The 27,995-nt window shown below is 32.9% G+C and overlaps 2 protein-coding genes across 2 annotated transcripts in view; one reads left to right on the top strand and one right to left on the bottom strand.

Annotated features, from left to right (window-relative positions):
• Positions 1–27,995, top strand: part of prom (prominin) — a 614,595-nt gene that overhangs the window by 32,564 nt on the left and 554,036 nt on the right. The gene's annotated exons all lie outside the window — the stretch shown is intronic.
• Daao2 (D-amino acid oxidase 2) overlaps positions 10,877–27,995 on the bottom strand; it is a 33,734-nt gene continuing 16,615 nt past the window's right edge. The window contains exons 2-5 of the mRNA XM_072540697.1: positions 26,462–26,711; positions 16,625–16,963; positions 11,223–11,421; positions 10,877–11,152 (exon numbers count right to left, since the gene is read on the bottom strand). Coding sequence (XP_072396798.1) covers positions 10,915–11,152; positions 11,223–11,421; positions 16,625–16,963; positions 26,462–26,702 — 1,017 coding nt within the window. The 5' untranslated portion in view covers positions 26,703–26,711 and the 3' untranslated portion in view covers positions 10,877–10,914. The remainder of the gene's footprint in view (positions 11,153–11,222; positions 11,422–16,624; positions 16,964–26,461; positions 26,712–27,995) is intronic.

The following is a 27,995-nucleotide window of genomic DNA, read 5'->3' as shown; positions in this document are numbered from 1 at the left end:
TTGAGGAGGGACATTTTTGTTCTATTATGGAAAAATTTTTTCTGTATTACCCATGCATTTACCATCATTGTACCAAAAAGCAATTCCGTCACTAATTTTCGATACCACTTGACTGTTTTTCTTAATGTGCTGTAATAGGAACTTAGCTGGTCTGACATGTCTACACCCTTTTTGGCAGCATGATAATATGCAATCTGGTTTTTTTATTGGATCTCCAGTACGAGTATTTTTGCCTGTTTCAATCATTTTACCTTTATGATCCTTTACAGTTGTCATCATCAAAACTTGTCTTTTATCGGTCCATTTTATAATCTTTGCTCCAGGTCTATTATTGACGCCCGAAAGTTCGCCGTGTTTTTGTTTCTGGTTAAAAAAATCTTTGGGCAATTTCTTTCTGTTTGATCAAAGCGTACCACAAAAAAATGTCTTAAGTTCCAGATAAGTTTTTTCTAAAGGTACTATAAAAATTATTTGCATAGCATAGAGAACACGTCCTTGGTCTAGAAGTCCGTCAAGTAGATCGATAGATCGATAGTAATTTGATGAGCATGGCCAATTTCATTATTTGTTGTTACTGTTTGTTTTCCTGCATAAATTTTGGTGTTACATGTGTATGCATTAGGTAAAAAAATGTTTAAAGTTTAACCCCATACTTGTGTGCGTTTAGAGGAATATACTGACGAAACGAGAGGCGACCTCTCCACGGCACAATGCTTTCATCTATAACTAAGTCTTTGCCTGGTCTTACCAACTCCGCACATTTTTGGTTTAACATATTCAATAAGCGAAAAACTTTGTAAGACGATCTCCGTCATCTTTTTAAATATCCTCAAAATGCCAGAATTTTAGCAACTGTAAAAATGGATCTCTTGAAAATAGATGTTTTATAAATTTGTTTTCGTGTTTATCTTTCTAAGACCAAAATAATTTAATATCGGGACAATTATATATACCCATAAGAATTAATACAGCAAGAAACTTTTTCATTTCAAGAAAATCAGTAGCTATCCACTCGTATTTTTTTTTGCCTTCCCGTTCTTTGTACAGTACACTGTTCAGCGTAACGATTTGTTTCATGTACCATAAGTTGAATTACTTCATTTGTCAAAAACATAAATGCAACGATAAGATGCAACGATCAAAAAAATTTTCGACCGAAGAGGACCAGTGTGAATACGAGCCAGAGGAAGACCAAAACTTAGGTATCAAGATAACATAGAGGATGATCTAAAATCCATCGGAGTTAAAGTATGGAGAAGAATTGCCAGAGACAGGAGTGAATGGAAGATTGTTTTAAAGAAGGCTTTGGCTCATAACGAGCTGTAATGCCACTGCTGATGATGATGATTCATTTCGTGTTTAATTCTTTAAAATTATAATTTTGGGTATAACAATTACTATGTAAGACATATTTCGTAAGACGTAATTTAATAACAGCCTGCTTTATTGTCAAAATGTCAAAATTTAAGAAATTTGTGTAGTTATGTACCAAATTTCTCAAGGTATTTTAAAAATTATCTTGTCATGTACTCCCTAAAATCAGAAATAAAGATTTATTTTATTTTTCAACAGAATGATAAAGAAAAAGAAAAACGTAAAGAAAGAAATCTGGCTTTAAATTGTTGTTGTGTCGTAATTTTCACTGAAAAGCAACACTATCAATTCATTATCAGCAGTTAAAACTTAGAGCTGTAGAAGTTCACAAGTTAAACAATAAAGTCGTTAATGTTCGGAGATACTACCGAAATCGTAAACTGATAAATAATTTAAAAAATTTAAAGTGCTCACATTCCTGAAACTGTAAAACTAATTCCGGACTAACCGTATAAGACCATTAATAAAACTGCAAGCACAGCAATTGAATTTTAATGACCTTAGTTTTTAAGTTATGGACTTTTAACCCATCGTAAAAGGTTACGAGGTCTTATTGGAAAACTTTTTAGAGTGATTCAAATAAAGATCAATAAATATATAATAGATTCATCCTTTTGGAAAAGAAATAAATAATATATTTTTCTTTTGTGAACTTTTACCGCATACCCTGCAGTTGTGGTTGGTTTATATTCGAACAACAAAACGTAGTGTAAATACTCGTTTAACCCGTATTCACTCGTAGTGTAAATAATTAGCCATTATTAGCACAATACAATCACACAAGCCAAATACTGAATTTTATTCGAGGAAACACAGGTCATTTTCTTCTTATCGGCAAATATTTTCTTATTGAAAATTTGTCATATTTGGCAAACTATATACTGTTTGCCAACAACATTTTTGTTTTCTTGTTATATTTTTTGCTTAAAGTGTTTTTTATTTATTAATACTTCAAGCAAATACAATTTATTTATGGTTTCTATTAATGGGTTAACATATTTTAGTTATTATTTCGTTTAAGATATCCTGCAGATGCCAGTTTTTATGTATGTATATTACATTAGATTGCCGTAAAAGTTTTTCCGTGACTTTTGGAATATGGGGAATTAAAACGAACGACAAATATTTTTAAAAAACCTCATTCGAGTCTGTTTAGTAAAAAGAAGAAGACATGGTAGTTATAGCACAAGAAAGTCACTAAGGTAGAAGAGGCGCTCCAAATCGAAAATATCTGCCGACAAAGCTTAATGTAGTTAAATTTCACAAGAGTGTCGGTGCGTTTAAACCGGTCCAGTCGCAAATGTTTTTCAGCCAGGATATTTGGCTTTTTCCCTCGAGTTTACCCTTCATAATCAGCTGCAACAACTCGTACTTATCATTTCTAAGTATGTGCCCCAAATATGCTATCTTTCGCATTTTAATGGTGGTCAAAAATTTTTTGTCTCTTCCTATTCTGTGTAATACCATTTCGTTCGTAATATGATCGATCCGTGGTATCTTCAAAATTCTCCTAAAAAGCCACATTTCAAAAGCTTTTAGTTTTCTCATTAAGTCAACATTAACAGTCCAGGCTTTGACACCATAATGAAGAATAGAATGGATATAACATTTTACCATTCAATATCGGATTTGCAGATTGAGTCTTTGGTTACTCAGAAATTTCCTTATCTTCAAAAAGGCTGCTCTTGATTGCTCTATTCTTGAGCGAATGTCTGATTTTGGATTCAGATCTTCCATAATCCAGACTCCTACGTATTTCATTTTGTCCACTTGCTCAATATCTTAATTTTTTATCTGGATCCTTGTAATGACTTTGCTCCTCTTATTGATGACCATGGTTTTTGTTTTCTTTATGTTTATTGAGCGAATGTCTGATTTTGGATTCAGATCTTCCGTAATCCAGACTCCTAAGTACTTGTCCACTTGCTCAATATTTTTATTTTTTATCTGGAGCCTAAACCAAACTATTCCCCAGTATCTCAAATTGTGTTTAATAACGTCTGCAGGTCTGTCTCACTTTCAGCGATAATGAATGTATCGTCAGCATAACGGATGTTATTTATATTTTCACCATTTATCTTGATCACTTCTATACAGTTTTCAAGTGCTGCCGTAAATAACTCTTCGGAATATATATTAAATAGTAATGGCGAAAGTACACAGCCCTGTCTCACTCCTCTACTTATCTGTTGCGCATTCGTGCTATTTCCATCTAATGTTACCACAGCCTGTTGATTCCAATAGAGATTTCTCACTATGTTAATGTCATTTTTATCAAGTCCTTTTCTCTTTGAACATTCCATGGGAATGTTATATTTAACTTTGTCGAAAGCTTTTTCATAGTCTATAAACGCAAAGAAAAGATATTTTTGGTGGTCTCGACATTTTTGGCAAGAGTTGTGAAACTATAAAGATTGATGCCAAGCAAAAACTAGAAATTCACCACAGGCAAGCTGACATGGCAAGACCACAAATGAGCAAATATTGAGAATCCAGAGAAAAAAACGCAGATATTCGAATGGTTTAATTTGATCTCCAGCAGCAGATCTATCTTCCAACATTAATTCATACCCAAATGTACTACTGCCGTCAGCTTACCTGTATTAATATGGGTATTCATTTAGAAGACGAGGGAAGGGACATCATGCTCTTCTGAAATAAAACTATTAAGCAAAGGGAGTCTAAGGAGATAGCTGCTTGTCTGTACAGGTTTTTTATCAGTAGTGAAATAGGATTCACTACAGATAAACTAAAGCTAGTTTTCTGGTCAGATAACTGTACTGGTCAAAATAAGAACCAGACTTTACTTATTCTTAGTATTTAACATAATATAATATAATAATATATAACGAAAGAAACAACAAAGCGGTGTCATTATGTAGTATGTAAGAGTGATGCACGCTCTAAAATCATTTAAAGACAATATAAATTTTGCAAAAAAATAAATATTAAATAAAAATATTTATTTAATAAAAATTTTTTCAAAAGTTTTAAACAAAAATTATTAATTTTTATTAATTTTAATCCATTTGATTATTGTTCGCAGAAAAGCAAATACAGCTGGCAACGTTGCGTTCCTTGCTTTTCTTCGTTAATTACTGTAAATCAGCTATCATGAATCATCGATCGTTAGGCATAATATGTATTGCTACTGATAACAGTGATAGAGAAAAAGCATATTTGTTTTTATTAAATATTTAATAATTAAGGTTTGAATATTGTTTTTACTTACATAAAAAATTATTATTACAACTAATGTTCGTAGTGGCCACCATTTGCACAGATACACGCATTTAATCGATGAATCCAATTATTCTTAAGTATGTAAATTATGTCGGATTATTTCAGCAGCATCAAAAATTCGTTGTCGCAATTGAGCTTCTGTTTTAATTTCATCCTGGTTGTCGTATACTAATGATTTTATATGTTCCCAAAAATAAAAGTGCATAACATTGCATTCTGACGTTCTGGGTGGCCACAGAACATGTCCATTTATACCGATCCAACGACGAGGATAAGTGATGTCGAGGAAATTTTTAATATGTCTCGTAAAATGTGCTGGAGTCCCGTCATGAAGAAACCACAGTTCAGAACGTATTTGTACCGGAACGTCTTCAAGAAGTATGGGTAGAATAGATGATTACCAATAATTCCAGCCCATAAATTTATACCAAATTGTTTTTGAAAATTTGTCCTACGTATAGCACGGGTTTTCACCATTCCACACGTGACAATTGTGAAAATTATACACATCATTTTTCATAAAACAAGCTTCATTTACACATAAGACTTTGCACGGAAATTTGGGTTTTCTGGCGATTTTGTTTTGAAACCATCTACAAAATCTTAATCTTCGAGGTAAATCGCCTTGGTGTAAATCTTACACTAATTAATAATGGTAAGGTTGTAATAGTTGTTCCGTAAATGTCTTGTGAATAATGTCTTTTGAAATGCCAACCATTCTAGCCACAGATCAGGTACTTACTCTTAGATTATTACTGATTATATCCAAAATCACATCTTTTGCATTTAGTCTACGGTCACTACGTGTTCTACCGCTAGTTTTTTTAGGTACCACAGAAACCGTCTTAAACTTTGGGGCACGTTCACAAAACTTCGGGCATTAGGATGTCGTCGTTCTGGTAGCACTCAGCCCATACCTTTAAGGAACGCACTATTTTCCGGGACATCCTTTATATATATATATATATATATATATATATATATATATATATATATATATATATATATATATATATATTCCATTAAAAAAAACTATTTTAAGACTAAAAACTTTTAGACAGAATAACATTTTTCATCCAAATGGGTTGCGCAGTGAAATTGGCAATGGCAAAAATAAATGTATAGTTCGTCCCAAACCCTTCTTTCAGTGCGTCATAGTTGATTAAATTCTCTCTAACGCATTAAGCTAGAAGTGACAGAAAAAAACGTGAGTCTCTGATATCTCTGATATCTGATAAAACTTAGAAAATTATGTATCGTTCGCGGGTATTTGCATAATAAAGCGAATTCTACTTACGGATATATAATTGGTTGGAGTTTAGAATACACTAAATAGATATATAATCAATGATACGCATAAATATAATTTGACGCAGATGGTCTCAATAGTGACAGTACTTTGACAATGTCAACTGATAAAATGATAATTGTCATTCCAGGTTAGTATTTTCAGACATTTTACAGTGAAAATTTAATTTTGTATTTATTGTCATAAAAATATTTTAAATATGCCGAGATATACCGAGAATGAACAAAGGCTAATATTAAAATTATTTAATTATTTTCAATTAGAAAAAGAGGCTGGGACAACTTTATTACCAGTTATTGCCGTTCGTGAACTTAGTTTTAAATTATTCTAAAAAATATTAATAGTAGTTTAAATACTATACATTTTAGCGTGTTGTCGAGGCGTTAGGAGTTTCGTTACCAACAGTAAGACGATTGGCAATTGAAGGCATCCAAACAGATGCTAGCTATTTTGTTGCAATAAGTACTTCAGTATGTAAAAATCTAGGACCTCCATTAACCAATAAATATGAACATGTTATTAGAACTCGTGTATACAGGATGTTTAGTGAAGGTTTGTATCAAAATATAGTTTGCCATATTCAGATGGTTAAACTGCAATATATCAAATCGAAAATATCTAATGGAACAATCACATCTGGCATATAAAAGATTACAGTTATTAAAAGACTACAAAAAAATCAACATGATTTACACCCGTTACAACCAGTTTTTTTGGATGAGACCTGGATATGGACCTGAAGATGGCAGCATTAATGCTGTTAGAAAGAGGACCGGAGAAGGTGTACGATATATTGTACTCTAATTGAAGTCTAATTTTCAAAAGTGGAAAAAAAAACTGGAGATTATCATGATTTGATGAATGCAGAAAATTTTGGAAAATGGTTTGAATATCAACTTTTGCCAAATTTAGAAGAACCGTCGTTAATAATTATGGACAATGCACCTTATCACTCCAGTTTAGTGGAAAAAATACCAAATTCAAGTTGGACTAAACACTCTTTAGTAGAATGGTTAAAAGAAAGACATATACGTGTTTCAACAACCATGATGAAACTTGAATTATTGGAGATGGTAAAAAAACATTTACCAGATAAAGTTTTCAAGTATGTATTAAGAGATATTTAATAAATGAGATTGTATTTGTTTTATTCTACAGACTAGATGTACTGGCACTTTAATATGGTCATAGAATATTGAGATTGTCTCCATATTATTGCCAGTTTAGCCCAATTGAGAATGTTTGGTCAGATTCTAATAGATATTATGATGCAAAAATAAGTTATGCAGGTACTGTAGATGAAAGTACTGCATTAAGTATTTGGAAAGAAGCATTAGAGCAGGTAATTCAAGCGGACTGCAGACGATATCATTAATGAATACTGGGAGATAGCCAAAAAAATTGATGCGAGCCACATATCTAGAAAAATTATTGATTTTAACGAATCAAATAATGAATCAGATTGTGAATTCAGGACTGATATTGAGGAAATATCTTAAACTATTATGGATATTTATATATATTAAAACGGTTCTTTTTAGAGCCATATTTTATTGAAATGTAAGATATAATGATGCCAGCCACATATCCTTTGTAATCATTGATTTTAATGAATCAGATTCTGAATCGGATTGTGGATTGTTTGAAATATAATATTAATTTTTGTTATTCATAAAAATAAAGAAGGTAAACTTACGTTCGGTATCTTGTTTTTTAACTAAACTCCATTAACACTATATCATCTGCATACCGGAACTGGTAGATTAACTCAAAAATCAACTGCTTACTATTTAAACTATTTACATTGTTTTTTAACTAAACTTCATAACACTCTTTCATTTGCACACCCAATCTGGTAGAATAACTCAAAAATCAACTGCTTTACTATTTAAACTATTTCCACTATTTAATGATAAATCTTTACAAAATTAAACTATTGGCTGCCACAGAAACTTATCCGAAAATTACTTATCCGAATATGACCGATTTCAATCAATGCTATTTTATCACAGGAATGTTTGATCTGATGCCTTGCAATTGCCAGTAAATTTTTTTATCTCGCAGTCAACTCTTAAAAGATTCTATAGGAGGAAGCGTTATTTTAAATAAGCAAACATTCCAATTCCATAGTGCTTGTAATAAATAATAATAAATCCATAAATAAATCTTAGCTAATTAAGCACTTTCCTTGGAATGTATAGAATAGGAGTTATGACAAACTGCCGTTCCAATATAATGCGCAATAAAATTTTTTATACAGAATGGGACCTCTAATATGTAAATTTAAAAAAAAATGAATTCTTAAAGCTTTTACTCCACATTTTAAAAAAATAACCTTTTCATATTTAGTCGATTACGATCTTGCAACTGTCAGATTTAACTAAAATGTCATTCAATAATTCTCGACATTCTTAAAATCCTATATGACGTCAAAATTAGTGACGCACTGAAAGAAGGGTTCGGGACAGACTTTATTGTGATGGTTTAAAACTGATCACACTTACCTGAGTAAAGTAATTTTCATCGTCCGCTACACACAATAGTATAAATTACAAAAACCAGATTTAAATAAAATCTTCATCTCTGTTGTCAGTGTCTGAGTCTAAGAATATATCTTCTCTAGCAGAATCTTCACCTACTTTAATAATACATGAATTCTATGGCAGAATTAAATTAAAAGATATTTAATTAGCCATTAAATAGAATTAAAAGAAAAATCTACATTTTACGTTTCAACATAATTTTTTGGTGTTGCCCAAACAAGCTATATTTCCAATTATGAAATCAACAACATCTTTAAAATAATTTCGTTTATATAATTTTATATTAGCATACAGTTCTGGTTTAAGCGTGTTAGCGGAACAAGAATATTTATAGCTTTTAGCCAATATATCATTTTACACTTTGTTAATGCAGATGTTGGTGCTTTATCCTCTTAAGTTTTATGATTAGGTGCATTATCCATTACATCAACATTGTTGGAAAAAATATTACTTACCAGTTTTTCTTTTAACCACTTTTTGTATTTGACATAATTCATATCATCATGATAATCATCCCATTTTGTTTGAGACTTTCATCTCACATAAGATCCACCGACAAATCCTGCTTCGTTTCCTGCACCAACAATAAATAAACATTGAAAGTAAATACGTTTCATCACTAAACACAATAAGTATGTTTTTGTTTCTAATATATGTTTAATTTAAAGCTATGGTTTGTTAGAAAAGTGAGCGATGCATAACTCACTGTCAGTCGAACGCCGCGCACGTTTGTCAAAATTAAAAAAATGGTTCTCTATGAGAATGGTTTGTTAGGTTCTGCTGAGCTGCACCCTCTACAGACGGATAGCCGTGTACGTTGACGGTGTGCGCTGGAATCAACTGCGATTTGATTTGGACGCAAACGTTCAGCTGAGCTCACAGCGTACACATCTATACCGAAATTATAATTGTATTTTTATACAGTTATTATTATTGTAATAATTAAGTCATGTCTACTAAATTTTCTCTTAAGGAAGATGAAAGACTAGTGGATCAAGTACAAATACCGGAAAGTCGAAAATATTCTCGAAATTTTTCCTCGTTTTGAAACAATCTTTTTTCGACTGTTAATTTAAAAGCTCCTTCTGTATTAAGACATAAAAAAAATTTCGTTTACATTTTTGTTTCTTTTATTTAAATTTAACGTTATCAATTCTTCTTCTTCCTCCTCTTCTTGGAGTAATAAAAAGTTTGCGAGAATTCATTTTTTTAAACGTACAACCTTTGTGAGAATAAATGTGAAACTAATTTCTAAACTTGTTTTCAGAGCGACAGAATATTTATGTGAATTAATCTAACAAACCTACTCACCCAAATCTGCCGTAAGTCGAGTAGAACAGTAAATACTGTAGTCTCAGGTGTCTTATATCACGTTTTTCTATCGAAAGTTTTAGATTATTTTCTGTTTTTTTTTTTTTAACAAAATCTGAAATTTTAAAACTTGTTTCAAAACTTGATCAACTGCTTGTTATTTTATTTTTGAAGATTTTTACGCCTCTTTTTAAGAGTAACAAAACCGGATATATTTACTGCTGCAATTTCGCGACCCTCCTTTGCAATATTTTTGATGCTACACACGGAAACTCCTGAAAATGCAACCCAAAAGTATCAGATTATGTACTACTCTTCTCTTAGATTATTTATTAAATTACCTGTCATGCTAGTCACATGTTCTTGTACTTTTTTAAAGTCAATAATAGAATTATGAGCAGCTACTTATCACTGAGCGAATTTTAACACAGTGTAATATTTCACTAGCTTAAGCATTCTAAATCTTCCGCTTTAATTTACACTGTTGATCCATTTTTAGATTAAATAAACAATTACTGGATTCCAAATCACTATTATTACAAAATTACAACGTTATTATATACAAAATCCATGTCTAAATTTAAGTCCTTTTTTCTCGTGTAGTCTCGTATAATCTTCCCTTTTTTGAGCACCTAATTACAGCTAATTTTTATAGGATGAGGTATCCCCAAATCCAGTTCCCAACCTGAAAGACCCAAATTTTCTGTCACAGTTTAGTATTTAGCCAATTTATTTCAGTTTTTAGGTACCGAAGTTTCGTTTGGCACGCTTTTTCGTAAGCTGCATGAAACACAGCCTACAGGTCACAACGTAGACGTAAAAGTAGAGTTTTCTTGTTTTCCGGAGAAACCTATAATAAGCATTTCTCAGAATTTTGCTGTAACATGGCTATTCCTTGTTACGTTCGAGATACATTACAAACAATTTTAACTCCAATGGAACTCCAACTTTTAGTAAACTAAGTTCTCAAAGCTGGACTACTTTTGCCGTAAACTTGTTACCGATGTTTAGCTTGCGCATTTTAATTGACTTTAAAATATCTCGTTTTTTTCCAATTCTTTGAAGAACTTTCATATTAGTAATAAAACAAAACATATTAAGAAAAAATTAAGAACATTTATTTTAATTTCGTTTTTATAATTTACTTTTGGTAATAATTTTCTGCAATAAATTAGAAGCCTCTTCAGCGCATCCTAATGATAAGGTGATTCCAGATCCACCATGTCCGTAATTGTGAATTACTTTTAACTCCTTATCACCGTGTGACATAGTTTCGATATCGAGTCGGACTTGACTTCTTCCCGGTCTTAATCCAACAACATCTTTTAGAGTTTTGGCTGATTTTAGGGAGCGATCTAACTGGTTACAATCTCTAAAAATAGCACAAAGCAATTTAATTATACCAAATATTTATAAACAGTTATTTTATAGAAATTAATTACCTAACAATATTACTTTTATCAGTCTCAGTAACAGTAGTGTCATCTACATCGTAGTTGGCCGTGCCTCCTAATGTTAATTGAGATGCGTTGGGAATTATATAACATACTTTAGATGTGGCGTCTAATACACAAGATTCATATATCCAAGGTGCTTCGACTTTTCTTACTTGTCCTCGAATTGGTATCATTTCCTGATCACCTAAATAGTAAGAGTTGTTATTAATCTGAAGAATATTTAAACAGAAATATATAAATCTTTGCATAATTATTTTATACTTTGATTAAACTTATTCAGTTGAAAATTAGTTTTGTACACTTCCGACTAACGGTATTTTCGAAATGTTTTCGGAATTTTTTTCAGTTATAGTATAATTTAATAATTGATGCCACACTGTTACATGTCTATCTGAGATTTATCGGAGAATAATACACGACTATAGTATTTTTCATATAAAAATGCGTGCAAGTCACAATTTATATAAAGTGACGTCACTTATTAAAATTAAAATTAAAATTTCTGGAAATTAAAATTTTCAGAACGTCAACCTTAGAGTTAAAATTTTCCTAACACAGCTAATAATACGAAACCCATACGTAACTGCTCGATCTTTCATAGGCGTCAACATGGTGTTATAATCAGAAAAATGTAATCATTATATTGGAAATTTTAGAATTACATTGATCAAATAACCAAAAACATTTGTTATTATTAATAATATAAATTTTATGAAATAGCTCTGTAAGTCTAATATTCCACAAAATAATAATTTTAATTAGATAGATTAGACAAGTGTACGCAACTGATAAGGGAATACTTAAAATTTTATTGACAGTTCAGATGATTCTAAGTATGACAACTCGGATGTAACTCCTATAAATCTGCATTTGAGTAAAACAAGTAGGACGTACTTGGCTCACCTTCCAAGAATTAATAGACGATCGAAGCAGAACATCTTTCGAGAACGAGAAGGTCTTCGAAAGAAAGGTATCGATACGTCTATTTCAGATTCACTTGTCCACGATGACATAATCCGTCATTATCCGTCATCTCGTATGAACTATACGTTCAATAATAATGAAGACACCTTGTAGTGCCCTTTTGGTGGTCGCTTTGTTTGTTTTTTCTATCTAAATATATTCGTGATATCTTTTCGTTTCATTAAACGAATCACACGCTCTAATCAGACCAAACACAAAGGAGGTATGATGTAATGCCCTCTTAGCAATGCCGCAATGTATGTTTTTTCTATCTCAATATATTTGCTACCGCCTCTTTTTTCCAATAATGTATCATACGTCATGATCCGACGAACTATTCTACCCTCACCACAAAACTCTTGAAAAATGATTGAATTCTACATAGTTCTATTTACCTTTATTTAATTTTATTTATTCTTATTTAGTTTTTATTTTATTTTATTTTTCTAAAGCGTTGACGTTTTTGAAACACCATTTTATTTTTAAAGTAAGCGTATGTTTATCTTACCCAGTGACATAATATAATAAATATATACTATACGTCATTGATCCTACCTTACAATTAGAGTAACCTATATTTTTAGCAGTTTTCGAATAAATTAATTAATTCAGATCTCTTTGTTCAGATGGTGGTAGGATTTTTTATCTAAAGTAACATAAAGCTTTAAATTGTGTTGTATTAAATTCTACCTTAAAAATATTATTAAAATTAATTATTATTCATAATAATATATAATTAATACAGTATTATTAATTAAACGTATTGTTTCAAGAACAAAATATGATTGAAATGTCAAATTTTGGTAGTTTAGATTTCTTTCCTAGATGGCGTCGTTACACAACTTTACAAACCGCGTGACCATTCATCATAACCTTTTATATAGATAGATATAAAAATAAACTTTTAGATTAAGATTGTGGTGCATTCCCATAAAAAATATTAAATTTTATTTCATTTTATTTCATTTTATCTTTTTTTAGTTTATTTTATTAATAAACACTTATGGCACTGACTTTAATAGTCCATGTAGAGTGTAATCGCGCGTTGTGTGGTGTTGCGCGATGAGTAGTTACAGTCGTTTGTGTCGTTACAGTCGTTACAGTCGTTGCAGTTTTATTTTTTTCACACCTTAGTGCGATCCACCGCTCCGTCCGTAACCTGCGATAAGAAAGCTATGCTTCCAAAATAAACTGCAGTTTGAAAGAAAGGATACTCTTAGTTATATCTCTGTACCTCGGAAGGATACAACACTATGTCCATTTTTTTCAATTATGACATTTTTACTCAGTAGTAGTTAATTTTTACAATTTTATTTAGAGGGATAGAACACTAAGTCCTAAACCATTTGCTAATGGAGATCGAGACCTTTAAAAGAACACCAAGTCCACTTTCACTTAGAGGGATAGAACACCATGTGGACTTGATGTTTTATCGCTCTAGGCATGTGACATAATGCTGTACATAGTGTTGCATACCTCTCTGCGGTCTGGGCAGACCACTTAAAATTAATGTACTCTGTGACTATGCTGACAGGTAGATTGTTAGTGATCTAATCGTAATTTTGCTACTGTTGTGTGTTACTAATAATAAGAATAATGAACTATAATTCTCGTGGGAGAAAGATTCTTGAACTACTAAAAAGTTCTGCGAATTCTTCCACTGCATTTACAGATAAGCTACTGTTTTTGCTCAATATTTGTAAATTAATACAAAACATAACCTCAAAAAGTTAATGTAATTATTTGATACAAACCTTAAGACTCGAAATATTATTTAATATTTGACAGCCAATAATAAAAAGCCTTGTTTTAGTTCAGAATCAAATAATACACAAAGCGATGATGTTTTAAATGAAGAGCGTATTGGAGATGACTTGAGTTTTAATGAAGACGATGACTCTGATAGAGACAACAATTATTAAACTGCAAGTTCTGCAACAGATTCCAGTGATGATTCACCATCTTGTAATGAAGTATAACATAAGATTAGTGTAAATAAAACCAGTGCTAAAGAAAACTCGAATAGACATCAGTTCCAAAGTGTAGTTGAAGAAGACTTATATTTAAGCAGCAACAATGAAAATATTGCAGAAAATCAGGTGTGCCTACCTTTGCAAGGAAAGAGGAAAGTGAACAACAAATCTCTTTGTACTCAGATAGGTAAAAAACGTGTAGTTCATACCGGTGAATGGGCATGTAATATTCAGAAACGTCAATTTGCTGCAGGTGAACAATATGTTAGTAAAAAGAGTAAAGTTGTCCCTGCCAGAATTATTAAACCTCCTTGTTCTTGCAGACTAAAATGTTTTGAAAAATTATTACCAAGTGACAGACAGGAGATCTTTAATGCATACTGGAGTCGGACAAGGGACCTGACATAAAACGGCAATTTATTTTTTCATGTTTAGAGAAGCATAATACTGTCCGTTCAAGAAAAAGAGACCCTGCCTCCAATAAGTCAAAACAAAATACTCTACATTATTATTTTACAGTAAATGGCACACGAACTAAAGTATGTAAACTTATGTTTTTAAACACACTTTCTATATCAAACACCGTTGTAGTTAATGTTTTGAAAAATATTAAACCAGGTGGAATTGTACAAAGCGACCAAAGGGGTAAGCAAACTCCTGTGAATAAAATACATGATGACACTATTGAAAGTACAGTAAGACACATTTCTTCTTTTCCAACGTATTGCAGTCATTACACTAGGGAAAAAAGTGATATGAAGTATTTGGGTACGCTCCTGAACGTCGAGAAAATGTATAAACTGTATATAGAGGATTGTAATAACAAATATTTCAACCCTATGTTAAGGGCTAAAAAATGGTTCTACTACGATGTATTCAACAAAAAATTTAAGTTGAGTTTCAAACCACCAGAAATAGATACATGTGACACATGTGACTGTTTTCAAGCAAAACTGAAAAATAATTTGACTACAGATGAAAAACAGTCTATTGAAGCAGATCACAATACACATTTGGATGAATCTAAATTAAGGTATGATTTAAAAAGCCAGGACACCAAAAGAGCTAACACTACCCTTAAGGTATTAACTGATGATCTGCAAAAATGTTTGCTATCACCTCTTGTAACAAATTGCATCAGCTTTTACAAAAGAAAACTTTGGACATTGAATTACACCTTGTATGATTCTTCTGATTCATCAGTCCATTGCATTATGTGGGATGAATCCAAAGGTGCTCGTGGTGGAAATGAAATCGGATCTGCATTACTAAAATGGGCAGATACCGTCATTCCTGGCAGTGAGATAGAAGAAATCATACTGTGGTCGGACAATTGTTACGGCCAGAATAAAAATGTTAGCATGATTATGTGTTTCTTTTGGATACTCAATAAGTATCCTCAAGTACAAATAATCACTCAGAAGTTTCTACTAAAAGGTCACACCCACATGGAGGCGGACACTGTTCATGCGCTGATAGGGCGGAAGAGAAAAAAAAATAACAACATGTCAATTTTAACGCCCTGAGACTGGTAGCAGTTAGTCAGACAAACCTCAAGCAAATATACCGTACATAATATGGAACTAGAAGATTTTAAAAATTTTAAATGTTTGTATAATGTTAAAACAGCGCAAAATCCGCCTTTTATTAATAGAAAAAAAGATATCAACAAACAACAAGCTCTTCTGTCAAACTGTGTTCAGCTGCAAGTAAAACAGAATAGCATGGGCACTCTGTTTTTGAAAAGTAATTTTGATGATGAAAACCAGGAGATTAACCTTGTTAGGTTTCAAAGGCGACACCTTACACTACCAAAAGATTTGCCACTGGTACCACTAAGTCCAATACCTATATCACAACTAAAGTATAATGATCTATTGGCATTACTGCCATACGTTCCTACATCTTGCCATGATTTTTATAAAAACTTAAACCATACTAGTGATACCAATAGTGACTATCCAGAAGGAGACTTACCTGAGGATAACTGAGTGGTTTTGCACCGAAAATACCATTTTGGTTCAATACATAGATGTTTTGTATTTTTATAGGTGAATTGTATGGTTAAATAAATTTTGTAAGTCAAAGCGTCTTGTAGTTGTTATTAAGTATCCCACACTAAGTCTTACAGATCAATAACTTTATTAGAGGGAGACAACACCATGTTCATTAAAAGGGTTAAAAAGGGTTAAAAACACACAAAGTAATGAATATTTTTAATTTTAACAAGTGCATGATGTAAAGAACAATAGATAGAATGTTCTATTAAAATATCGTTTCAACATCTTAATAAAGCGATGTGGCAATAACACTTGTTGAAAAAAAGTTTAAAACTGCTCTCCTGAAAAGTTATTAAAATGGACATAGTGTTTTATCCTTCCGAGGTACAGCTTAAGGACCAAATATACTAGATAAAAATGGTTAAATACATTACAAAATTTATAGACTCACCTAGTATTTCTTTAGCTCCAAGTCCTGCACAGTTAATAATAACATCAAAATCAGCTAATTCTTGTAATTTTTTAACGGCCTTTATAACGATCTTTCCTCCGTTTTCGGTAAATTGTTTTTGAAGTGTTCGAAGGAAGAGAGCACCTTCCCAAGCGAAAGAAATAAAACTTATTCCAGCTATTAACTTTACATCTAGACGGTTACTTAACTTAGCTAGTTCATCTTTGGGAAGAATATAATAGCCTAACGTACAGCCTAACCACTTTGGAAGTTTAAAATCTAATTTGTCTGTTAATTTTACTGATGGCATTAAACATATGCCATATTTTCTTGCTTTACCTAAAAAAATAATATTTAAAGATGCCATCAATAGTAATATTAAAAACATATTGCTTAAAAAATATTTTAATTTGATCTACTCAAATCATGGTCGTTAGTTATGGTCACATCCAGATACTTGAATTCTTTTACGTATTCAAAATTGTATGTGTGCATAATTAAATTTTGCCACACTGTTTTGTCTTCTCTTCATTGATGTTTATTCCCACTTATTTACTTTTTTTTGTCTAGTTTCTCGAATATTTCCATTGTTTTGGTTGTACTACTACGTACAGTGTCTATGGAGTCAGCGTACCCCGTAATCATTCGAAGTCCCTGGCCTGAGAATACCTCTAGCTTTATGTTAGCCTCTTTGATGGCCATATCTAACACAATGTTAAAAGGTATTTGTGATAGTTTACCTTCTCACCTCGTTATTAACTACTAGTAGTAAAAAAAACTTTCCGTAGTATGTTTCTTTACTTCGACGTTAGCCGTTGAATTCTTAATAAGTTTTTTTGTTAAATTAATAATTTTTTCTGATATATCTATACTCTCCATGGCCATCCACACTCAATCCCTTACGATGTTGTCATATGCTTGTCGAAAATGTATAAAAAATTGGTGCACAGATGTACTGAATTCCAATTATTGTCCAGCATTTGTTTATTGGTGAAAATCTCACCTACTTTTGATATACTCGGTCGAAAGCCGTACTTGTAATCTTCAAGGTTCTCTCTGTAGCATATGAAGTTCTTCCAGCTCTTAATGTATTTGATAGCACCTTATTTCTTACTTACGATGTTGGTCATACACCTTATAAACTTGTTAAAATAATATTTACGTTTGTTTTTAAAATCTCTGTTGTGTGTTACGAGATAACTGTTTTCTTTTTTTAATATATTGGTGTATGAAATATACCCTTTCTTTGTGTTCTTAATCTCCCTATAGAATTTTTATTCTTAATCTCCTTGTAGAAATATCTTTAATATGGTTTTGTTCTTATTATCTTGCGCTAGTTGGCATTCATTGTTAGACCAGTGTTTTTTTGTTTTTTTTTTTTTCGTTTAACGTTTTTACGTGGCCGTTATTATTGACAACTTGATCTTGGTCTAGCACTCTTTGAATACAATTCTTCTTCTTTATTCTTCTTTTTATATAGACATGACTCTGTCTGTTTTTCAATGTGCCTCCAGTAAGTTGTTGTTCCATCGTTTTCGTGGTCTTCCTACTGATCATCTTCCTATTAAGGAACCGTCTCTTGCCGTCTTTACTACTCTATTTGTTGTCATTCGGTTTATATGGTTGTTCCATTCTACTCTTTAATTTCTTACATAGGCCTTGATGTTCTTCATCTTGTATCTCCGTCGTATATCTGTACTTCTAGCTCTGTCGCATAGTTTCTTTATGATCTATCCTTCTAAGTATTTTAACATCTGCTGTTTCTAGCATTTTTTGTCCTCCTTGTGTCAGGTCGTGTTTCTACTGAGTATGTCATTATTGGTCTAATGACTGGACGGATGTCATTTCGAACATTTATTTTAAGATAATTATTATGCATAATTTGGTTACTTTAAAGTACATTATTAATTAAATCATTAGTTGTAATTTAGTTAAATTTAAATTAAAAAAAATTGTTTTTGTACCCTTAAAAAATATTTTAGTTAAACTTCGATAATTAACAGTTTGCCATTCGTAGTTAGCTTATGTGGAATGTTGTGTGTCGCTGGTAGATGGAGGGTCTGCTAATTGTATAATTGTTGGATGTGTTTTTCACCTAGTATTGGTTGGAAGTTTGACGTACATGTTAACATATGGTCCTAAAATTTTGGGAAAAAAGCATATAAGTCTGACCACAATAATCTTATATTTTTATTAAATTATTCAACAATTTAACTTAACTATCCTTATTATAAATCAAAATTCAAATGACAGAAAAGGGACCATTATTTTCGATTTGCCTAATAATTCCTCTGACACGTTGCATCATCCTTTGGACGACCTCGGCGTTAATTTCTCTAATTTTTGTATATATGCGGCGTCTTAACTATTCCTGATTTTGTGCTTCCCATCCGTTATTATAGACTTTCCGACTTAATATTGCCCAGAACTCTTCAACTGGACGAGCCTAAGGTAGGTTGAGGGGATCGTCTGCTTTCGGTACAAAGGTAATGTTGTTAGTTTCGTACCAGTCCCTTGTGATCCTCGCGTAATGACATGAAGCAAGATCTGGCCAAAAGACTATTTGATCATTTGCATGATGTGTGTTCACAAATTGAAGCAATTTAGAGAGACATCTTTGAATATAAATATTTGCAGTTAAGGCTTCGCCTTGAACAACACCAATGTAGGGCTGTGAGATAAAGCCAGCCTCAAAAATTGCACACCATACCAAAATTTTGTCCTCAAATTTTTTCTTACTTTTGAATTTTATTTCATCAGGTACATTTTCGTAATCGTTCGTGTAAAACCCATCGTTACCCTTCATCTCAGAGTTGGACAAAGTAAATTATTTTTCATCGTCCGTCACGATCAACTTGTTGACGAAATGCACTCGCCTTAACGCGCGGCAACATTTCGGAATTCTCTCTAATTGATCCTCTGTGTATTTTGGAGCTTTCCTTCTTTTCCGGTAGATAATATTGTTACTCGATAGGGTCCTGTATACTGTAGTCTTTCCAACATGAAATCTTCTGGCCAGTTTTCGCTGTGAGACCCCAATTTTGTTCTTAGCTGCTTCAATCAGTCTTTCCTCTCTTATATGGTTCAAAATCCACGGTCGGCCACTTTTACGCAAGTTAACACATGGTATCTCTTCTTCACATCTTCTGATTGTGCGATAAATTGTCGATTTGCTAATGTTTTGATCTCGATAAATATTAACAATATCTCGTTTCGACATTCGCCCAACCATATTATAAACACCTTGACGAATATCAATTTTATAAGACATTTTGCAGAGCACAAACCAAAATATTCTGCTTTGTTTATTAAATGTCAATAACTGATGACATTTCAATTCCATGGCCTTCTTTGTTAAATGCATTTTGCTTTTCAATTAGACCAGGTAAATTTTTCCCAAAACTTTAGGACCATACGTTAGTTGTTGTTAATAAGGCATCGTGAAAGGCATTGGATTTTAGGCATTTTATGTCGTTAAATAGAGAATTAAATTCTCGTTTAAATGAGGTGTCGCATTATACCGATTTCTATTTAAAAAATTAACGATTTCGTCACTACACATACACCACTGACATCATCCCTACTCCATATACGTTATATTATGGGTATTTTATAACAAAAATCGACCTGTTTCGGGATTTCCCTCAAAAATCGACGATTCTCGAAATAATAATAATATTCCATAATTAAGCCGTTCTTGCTTCTTATAACCTTCCAGTTCATACTGTTTCACAGAATGGCGTATTATATTCTGTATGCTGTTCCTCCATGGGCTGTATTATCTCGGTAGATAGTGTAATAATAGATATTATATTTTGGTATTTTTAAGTAATTTTTACTTGTGAAGTGTATCTCCGAAACTAGTAAAATAACAATATTGTTATTATTGATAAATATTGTGATTAGCATGTGAACTCATTCCGTTGGCATTCCATTTTACTATCTTCAACAGTTGTGTCATTTAGATATTTTAGCTACAAGTTTTGTGATCAGATTCATCATTGTTTCCATTTGTGTTATAAAATCTCTCATCATTACTTTCTACCCGTTAAGATGATGTGCTGGGTACTGACCGATTGATTTGGCTGATTTATATTATTATCAGCATGTGTATCCAGAGATGTGGGTTGTGCGTAAGTGACCCCTAGATTTGTAGGTTCATCTGTTTATGTTTGTTGGAGCTTTGTCTCTTAATCTGGAATATGTCTTTTGTTGCAATTCTCTATAAATTTTGTAGCCTCTGTAGTTTTCTGGATGCTCTCTCGAACAATGTACGCATTTTACTATGTTATCTGTTACGTTTGTTGGACACTGACTAGTTTGGTGTTGTTCTCTGCATTTTACACATCTAAAGCTGCGTTGACAGAATTCTTTTGTGTGGTCATACCTCTGGCAACGAGTGCATTGGGGTATGACCCTTTTTACATGTTGGGGTTTAAATGTTACAGTCGTGTTATTAAGAATTTTGTTTCCTATATCTTCTTATTATTTTTATTGCCCTTTAAATCCACAAGGAACATAGGTAAGTGATCTTTTGTTTTATAATTTGATTTGAATCTACCGAATAATTTATATGTTCTTTAGTACAATTCTGAAGCTTGTTTCAGTTCATACGTATGAAACTATGTTTTCTTTTCTATAAGGGCTTTAGTGATTTTAGAATAAGCTTCTCCGAATTTTGGTTGTACTTTGACATGTTCTGCTCCCAAGGCTTTTATTATGTACTGATCCGGATTTAACTTTGTTTTTAGAGTATTTAGAGGATTGGTATCTTCTACTTTATCTATAAAAGTACAGGAGGAGGTTTGGGCTCATTGTTAAATATGTTGCCGTCGTTTTTCTTGGTATTTAGTTAGTAATCCTTCATTGTAGTTTATCTATGTGTTGAGATGTGAAATATATGAAATATTACTAATTATATTAGAAGGTAAATAAAGTGCCGGGCAAAATATTAGTTAGAAGACGCCAAAACTCGTGGCTGAAAGACCTGAGGGGATGGTTTGACCGGTCATCCAGAGAAATCTATCCTGCAGCAGTTTCCAAAGCTACAATTGCCATTTTAATCGCCAACCTTCGAAAGGAGATGGCGCAATAAGAAGAAGAAGTAGTTTGTCTTTGTTTTTTTATGTCTTCTTCCGGGCTTCGTAATCTTTTTCGATAATTCCGTGGCTTTCGGGTAAAAGGGCATATATATGCAAAATGAAATTATTCAGGAGACGAAATTGAAAGTTTAACATTTTTCTAAAATCAAATGTGTTACTTTAGCCATTGTTTGGCATATTATAATGAAAGAGAATCTAATAAACTAACTATAAACAATTCATACCTTATTCTGATTCGAAGTTATTAAAATAGTAGTTTTCTTCATCAGGGTACTCAGATATATCCTTTTACTCGAATGTAAACGTTATTTGTATGACATATACAATAGTTTGTACTACCTTAATGCTGAAAAGTTGATATTATTAAAACGGCTTATCTACTATTAATGGTTTCTATTGTAATTAAGAATGGAAAAGAAGGTGAATATTGAAATTAAATTATTGTGCGATGCAGAAAGAAGTCATTCATCACTTTTTTCTTCATCCAGTAAGACGTCTTCAACGTTTTCATCCTATGGAATAGACCTATAGTAGTCGTGGAAGACATTGGGTATTAGCGACAGCATGTCAATGAGATCCTTATTCTTATTAGCTGAGATTGCGAGAGGACCACCGTAGGATAGTACAGGGTTTAGATGACTGCAGTAACGGCCTATACGGCGATGGTTTATTGTCTTGAACGACGAATCCGGATTCAGTGTCTCCTTGTAAACGACTTTTCCTGTCTCTTTTATGTAACGGATCCACTTTATGTTCCTCCATGTAACTTTTTCCCCGTCTTCGTTTACTTTTTTATTTTTAGGTGCCGACTTGTACAAATCAGAGAATTGGAAAAAGTCTAACTGCTTCATTTCTGTCACAACAAATGGGTTTTTCTTCTCTGTTTGACGAACCAACTGCATCCAGTCGTGCAAATGATAGATTGGGATGTTTGATTTTTTTTTTTCATTTTTTCTATGGATGGTCGTTTATTACAGACATGAACATGGCAGCTACATGCGAGTTCTTATTCTGTCCTCCATATGTGTCTGATCACAAGATTACCCTCTTCACATGTCGTGGAAGATTCAAGAGATGCTTCTGTAAACATGAAGCAATTTGGTTGGCTCCTCTTGCAACTAATACTTCATTCCACATGTAGCAGTGCGCTTAATTATTCGTGCAATCGTGCACAGTTAAATTAAATACCCACAGTTATCTTTTATAGAAAACGACTGAAGTTTCTAGTTGGGGAGTCGGCAAGCATTGCTGCAAATCAAATACAAGTGTTTTAATACACTCATCAACCAAACTTTTATCATTTCGTTTTACCTCATATGCTTGATCTACCATGTCGTGATGCTGCTGTAGCTGGATTTCAAGAGCATTTTTTTCTTTATCCAGTGATGAAGATATCTTCATGTTTAGGTTGTCACAGGTGTTGCATGTGTCTTTGCTAGAAGATTTAATTGCCAAGTTCATCCCGTGAAATATCGGTGTGTAAACTGATAGGCGGTGTGATGACAAAATTCATGATTATTTCAAAAAAACAAAGATTGAATGCAAACCCGTAAATTCACAATAATGAAATCGAACGGGTGTAAAAAATATAAATATTTGGGAACAAGCGTTAATAACAACAATGACATCACAGAAGAAATAAAAACTAGAATTGGAAAGGCTCGAGCTGCTTTTGTTAATATGACGGACATTCTGGGAAGTCATGACATTAACTTAAACCTGAAAATGAGATTGGTTAGATGCTACATCTTCTCGATACTGCTGTACGAAGTAGAGACTTGGACTTTAAACAAGAGCAATATTGATAAACTAGAGGCCTTCGAGATGTAGATATACAGAAGAATTTTGAAAGTACCTTGGACAGACAAAGTAACAAATAGTGAAGTTCTTCGAAGAATGAACAAAGAACGGGAGCTGTTGGTCACCATCAAGAGAAGAAAGTTGGAATATTTTGGTCATGTGATGAGAGGGAAAAGTACCGATTGCTCCAGTTAATTATCCAAGGAAAGATTCAGGATAAACGAAGCGTGGGGAGACGACGTATATCTTGGCTGCGCAATTTAAGAGACTGGTTCCAGTGCACATCTAACCAGTTATTTAGAGCAACAGCTTCAAAGATACGAATAGCAATGATGATTGCCAAACTTCGTAGCGGAGAGGGCACTTGAAGAAGAAGAAACTGATAGGCTAACTGGTTTGAACGTTGCATCTATCTTTGCCTTGTACTCGGCGTAGCATTTTATTATAGTGCAATGTGATGGCAAATACTCTTTTTCTGTGGCCCTTCGGGAATAGTGACTGCGATACGATGGTATCGAGAGTAGGTGACTTTTTACCCTTTTAATTTTGTCATCACATATTTTGTTTGGAGGTGCATGTTTACCACGCTGGTCATCCTTTTTTTTATAGCGCTTGTTAAAAACTTCGTCGTTTCACCAAAGGTATCATCATCCAGCCTCAAGAGTCCACTGCTGAACATAGGCCTCTTCCTCATGTTTCCAACCCCGTCTATCTTGCGCCGCTCTCATCCAGTTTTTATTGAGTCTTCTTAAATCGTCAGTCCATCTTGTAGGTGGTCGACCGACGTTTCTCTTGTCTTCCCTTGGCCTCCATTCCAATAACCTCTTTGTCCATCGCCCATCTGTCATTCTGGCTATGTGTCCTGCCCATCTCCATTTTAGTCTGGCTATCTTCTCGATGATGTCAGTCACTCTGGTTCTTCTCCTGATGTCTTCGTTATTTATTCTGTCTCGCAGAGTTATTCCTAACATGGACCGCTCCATTCTTCTCTGCGTGACTCTCAGTTTGGTAGCTGCTACTTTTGTTAAGGTAAGTGTTTCTGCTCCGTACGTCAAGACTGGGAGGACGCACTGGTCAAATACCTTTCTCTTTAGGCATGTGGGCAGCTCACTTTTAAAAGTTTCTCTCAGTTTTCCAAATGCTGCCCACCCAAGGCCGATTCTTCTCTTCAGTTCATGAGTCTGGTTATCCCTGCCAATCATAATTTCATGTCCCAGGTATTTATATCTATCTACGAGTTCTATTTCTTTTCCACCAATACTGATGTTCTGGTTGGGTACCAAATTGGTCATGATTTTTGTTTTCGAGATATTTATATTTAAACCTACACTTTCTGTAGCCACAACGAGTTCCTGTACCATCTCTCTTGCCATACCTAGATCTTCAGCTATTATCAGTATATCATCGGCGAAACGTAAGTTGTTAAGATATTCTCCATCTATTATTATTCCCTTTGTCATCCAATCCAAATTCTTAAAAGCATGTTCTGGCACCGTATTAAAAAGTTTAGGTGACATTGGGTCTCCTTGTCTAACCCCCCGTTCTATTTTTATGCGATTACTGTTAGTATGTAATCTGACAGTGGTTGTTGCCTGCAGGTATATTTTGTAGGTATAAAGGTATATAGGAAACATTTCTTACAAACAGGCTAAATATTTCCATTAATGTGTGGGCTGTACTTATGAGTTAAATTGCGATTTTTTTGTGTTCCTGTTTTTTTTTTCTTAATGTTTGTGTCTTCTTAGGCTCAGTAGTTACTAAATTTGCAATATACCTAACACGTTTCGAGTAATCACTCATATTCCAGTACTCTGTAAAAATTTGCAAGCGGTTTTCATCTGTAATTCTTTCATCACATTTAATAATAAAAATTCATCAATTAATAAAAATAGGCTATCTCGTTGCAAATTTATTAGCAATAAAAATAATAAGACGGTTGCGCGAGGCCTTTTGATATGATCAATATTTGGGTAAAGAGAAAAGTAGGTTCAGTGAAATACCTTTCAAATATTAATTTTTAACAATGCAGCTCGTAATATCCTTTTACTCTTTTCATTTCTGAGAGTCCTTGCATCATGCTTCCTCTTTCTCGTCGCTACAAATTGTTCGACTGGACAAAAAACTCGATTTATAATAACATACTGAGGCAGTATATTACTTTCAAAAGCTACAATAACAGTTCGTTTTGCAACATACTCAATTGTACCATTTTTTTTTTCAACTTTTCTATACATTCGTTTAATATTTAAGATACGTGAAAGAGATTCAATATTTTCCTGTAAATATACAGTATCAAATTGAGTATTAATATCCCGAATTAAACCCTTGCTTTCTAATAAGTGACTCGGAATAAAGGCTTTTAAATTTTCTTCCTGTAGTTTACTATTATTTTTAAGACTGTTTGCATCATGTATTAAAGCTACTACTACCTTAATTATGTTCCTTCCAATTTCCCTTACTTGAAGGATATTAGAAATTCTCAGTTTTTTGTACAAAATATGACCTATTGTAATTGGATGTAAGCGACCACGATCGGTGTTATCTATCCTTTCAATATACACAAAAATAATTTCAAGATTATACTAATCTTAATTTATGTTAAATCCTCTATTTTTTAATGGTACCACGTTTTCTTCAGGCTCCATTACTTCAGATGACCTAACAATATTGTTAGAGGCACTTAAAAGTGTCCCCGAGTCAGTGCCAGTCGCTATAGGAGAAAGTAACAAACTTTTAAGCACTATGCGAATATGTTTTTATTAAACACTCCAATTTAAAAAAAAAAACTAGCTGAATAAAATTGATTTTAAATTATGCGGTATTGCTTTAAATCCAATGAAATAAACTTTAAAATGCGGAGAGTATTTAAAAATGCGTATCCACACTTTAACAACTATTTGACAATAAATTGTGTTATTAATTTCATATATCTTACCCTCTTTCCACCATCTTAGTAATTGCTCATATGTTTCCTGAGACCAATAAGCAATTTTATCCTCCGGAGTGTCTCCCAAATAGACCGGTTCCCATAGTCCAGCTGCAATGTCACTCGTCGTGTGGGGACTTACTTCTTTCGTGAAAATTGTAATGTCTATATTGGGAAATTTTCTTTGAATTGCCAATGCAGTCGTTAGTCCGATTGCACCGGCGCCGACAATTGCTACTTTCTTACTCATGCTGATCGACTGGAAAAATGAAAAGAATAAATGCAAGGCAGATAGTTGAAAAAAGTAATAAAAGATTTATATACAGGGTAGTTCGACAACAAGAAAAAACAAACAGAGATTTTTTAATAAATCATAAAATGATCATAAATTTCCTACATTGCTCCCTAAAAGTTTTTTGTATAAAATTATTAACCCTCCATTTGATTCCATATGTACCTATATGTATATTAAATTTAGTAATAATCTACATCTCCATTACATTAACCCGTTTTTTAAACATACAAGCTGTTTTTGTTGGACTAAGTTATTCAGGATAGGGCAAAATGGCAATAATTTCACTCATTTCAAGCGAAAATTTATCATGTTCGACCAGTTTAAAGGCCTTCTTTACTTCGTCCGTAGATTTATATTCTACAAAATGTAGGTCCTCTTCATTGGCTTCTTGAATTTTAGCAACATAGCGATAGTATTGTTTCTTTTTTTTTCTTCCTCCCAATACCTTTACTAACTCCTCTGATTTTATCCTTGTTATAGGCAAAATATTTTATACCACCATTATTGTCAGACTCATCCAAGTTGGATCTTTCCCTTTTTGTTTCATCACTTAGTGGCTCTTCTTCACTGTCGCTTTCACTTTTATCAGGTTGGTGAGCTACAACAATTTTTCCTGGCTTGACATTTAGTTTGGTTCGCTTAATATTTCGCCTGGATGGTGCCGCTGAATATCTTTTCTCATTTAGATAATGTACCAGAAGTTTATCGACTTGGCCCTCTCTTTCTTCATCTTCTCTAACTTATTATCTAAGGTAACTTATTTGGAACTTTTTCGGGAGAGAAAGGGTAAATTCATGTGGTTGCAAAGGAGAAAAGAATAATTCATTTTATAGCGTTCTCGTCCGCTGTTTTTGTTTTTTTGTCCGTGTGCTTAAGGGTAGTGTTTAACAAGTTTAGAAAATCTTTCTTATCTATTGTGGTTAATGTGTGGTGACAGTTTTTTCAATCGTTAAGAGTTTCCCTTCAAGATATCTGAAAGGGACAAAAAAACCGACATAAAAGGTTGGGTCAAATGTGTTGAGTTTTTGACCAAACATATAAAGCCCACATTGTTTTTTTCACATGAACATATCCCTCATCGGTAAAATGTGCCTTTCAAGACGTTTTGCATGTGGTAAAAAGGTCAAAGTTATCCAAACCGTAAATGTCTGTGAATTTATCCATTCACGAAGGGTGCGATTAAATCGAGAACCTAAAGCAGTATCTGTCAGAATAGCAAGTTGATCCTTTTGGACCATTTTCAGTCCA

The sequence above is a fragment of the Diabrotica undecimpunctata genome, chromosome 8, assembly GCF_040954645.1.
Source record: "Diabrotica undecimpunctata isolate CICGRU chromosome 8, icDiaUnde3, whole genome shotgun sequence".
Taxonomy (NCBI): Eukaryota; Metazoa; Arthropoda; class Insecta; order Coleoptera; family Chrysomelidae; genus Diabrotica; species Diabrotica undecimpunctata.
The sequence above is the reverse complement of the archived record's forward strand: the minus strand, read 5'-3'. Positions and strand labels throughout refer to the sequence as shown.